The sequence below is a fragment of the Caenorhabditis briggsae genome, assembly GCF_000004555.2.
Source record: "Caenorhabditis briggsae complete genome, chrIV, whole genome shotgun sequence".
Classification (NCBI taxonomy): Eukaryota; Metazoa; Nematoda; class Chromadorea; order Rhabditida; family Rhabditidae; genus Caenorhabditis; species Caenorhabditis briggsae.
The window spans coordinates 14845510-14847260 of NC_013487.2; the positions used below are offsets into that span (position 1 = coordinate 14845510).

At 37.1% G+C, this 1751-nt stretch overlaps 1 protein-coding gene across 1 annotated transcript in view; it reads right to left on the minus strand.

Annotated features, from left to right (window-relative positions):
- Positions 1-1751, minus strand: part of CBG26822 — a gene marked incomplete at both ends in the record, with an annotated part of 4008 nt that overhangs the window by 1081 nt on the left and 1176 nt on the right. Inside the window, 2 exons of the mRNA XM_045236223.1 lie at positions 285-410; positions 453-635. Of these exons, the coding sequence (XP_045099731.1) occupies positions 285-410; positions 453-635 (309 nt within the window). The remainder of the gene's footprint in view (positions 1-284; positions 411-452; positions 636-1751) is intronic.

Below are 1751 nucleotides of genomic sequence, written 5' to 3' on the forward strand. Positions count from 1 at the left end.
GAACCTGTCCTAGAAACTTCATTCCAAATCCTATATTTCTACAGGTACGCCAATTCATCACAAAATGCTCTAAAAATCAATTTTCTAGAGCAATTCTGAGCCGAGTTGTGGTCATTTGAAGTTTTGAAGAGAGACGCAGACTACGAGAGCGCTCTCGTTGTCTGCGTCTCTTTTAAACACTTGGAACTGCTACAACTCGGCTCAAAATAGTCGTAGAGAGTTGATTTTTGGTTTACGGTCTCATTTTGGCGCTAAATTTGAAATTAAAAATTTGAATTGCTCACCAAAAAGTTTTCGATTTTTATCATAGCTCTCCGCCAATTCTTCTTTAGTTTTGTTGAAATTTTTTGAGATTTCATCGATATTTTTTTCGGCATAACACACTCTTCTCTTATCCTCTTCGTGCAATTCTGAAATTCGAATTTTTTGGCGCCAAATTCAACAAATCTCACCCGAAAGTTTACGAATTTCATCTCGTTGCTCTTTCAATTTCTTCTCATAACCCTCCTGCTGTTTTTGATGATCCCGGTTCGCGATAGCAATAGTTAATTTAGTTCTTTCGACTTGAGCTTCCAATTGGCGGTTTTCCATGGTCAATTTTTGGATTTTTTCAAAGTCAGATGGACCATGGGTCTCTGAAAATGCTAGAAATTTTAAGACAAAATTTCAGACAAAGTTTTCATCATAATGCTTTAAAAATCAAGTTTCTAGGACAATTTTGAGCCGAGTTTAGGTCATTTGAAGTTGTGAGGTTAGAAACGCAGCGTGTCTCATTTCTCTGCGTCTCTGACCCCAAATCTTTCAAATGACCGTGATTTTGGCACAAAATCATGCTAGAAACATGATTTTGGCGCATTTTGTTCAGAAAAATTCTGTTTCAAAAATTTAATTTTTAAAAAGTTTGAACCATATTCAATATTACCACAACGTTTCTAATTGCGTTATAATCAAAGGTGTTAGTTTTTGATGAAACTTCGATTTTGACGGAACTTTGAGAAACACAGAAAAAAATGGTTGAAACGGGTCCAAACCAAAAAAATAGGGAAATTCCCAAACAATTTGCGTTTAAAAAAATCATTTTTAAATCATAGGCTAGAGACGAGAGAGAATAGTTCGAGAGAGAATAGTTTAAATCATAGGCTAGAGAAAAAATCATAGGCTAGAGACGCAGACACGCTAACTGTCTGCGTCTCTGATGTTCAATAATACATCCATAGCAGCAGAGCAAACCGTCTTGCCTGTTTTGCAACAAAAACCAAGTCTCCAGCTCAATTTTGAACTGAGTTATAGCCTCATTTGCTGCGAGGCATTGCTCGAACATCTCCGTGTACTTATCAATGTCTTTCAACGCAGAAGGAGAGTTGAATATATCTGCAAATCGCTTCAAACATGAAAATATTTCGAATGCATTGACAGGTTTGATTAAGAAGTTATTCCGTGTTCGGTTGATCGTGTTTTTAGGTAATCTGTTCTTGAAAGAACAAGATGTTTGGAACGCAAGTATCAAGGAAAAATTAAGCTCTTCTGAATTATTTCTGTCCATCTCGGGTGGTTTCAACCACAGCTTAACACACTTCCTCAAACCGATTCATCTGGGGGTGTCTGTGCCATTGATAACTATTTCTCTGATAGGGCAAAATCTGTGCATACTCTTCAACGGCTCGGGTACACTTGATTCACTCACTTTTCCTACCAAAACGACCTTCGTTGTTCCTTCAAACACGGATCCACTTGTTATCAAGTTGAAAATC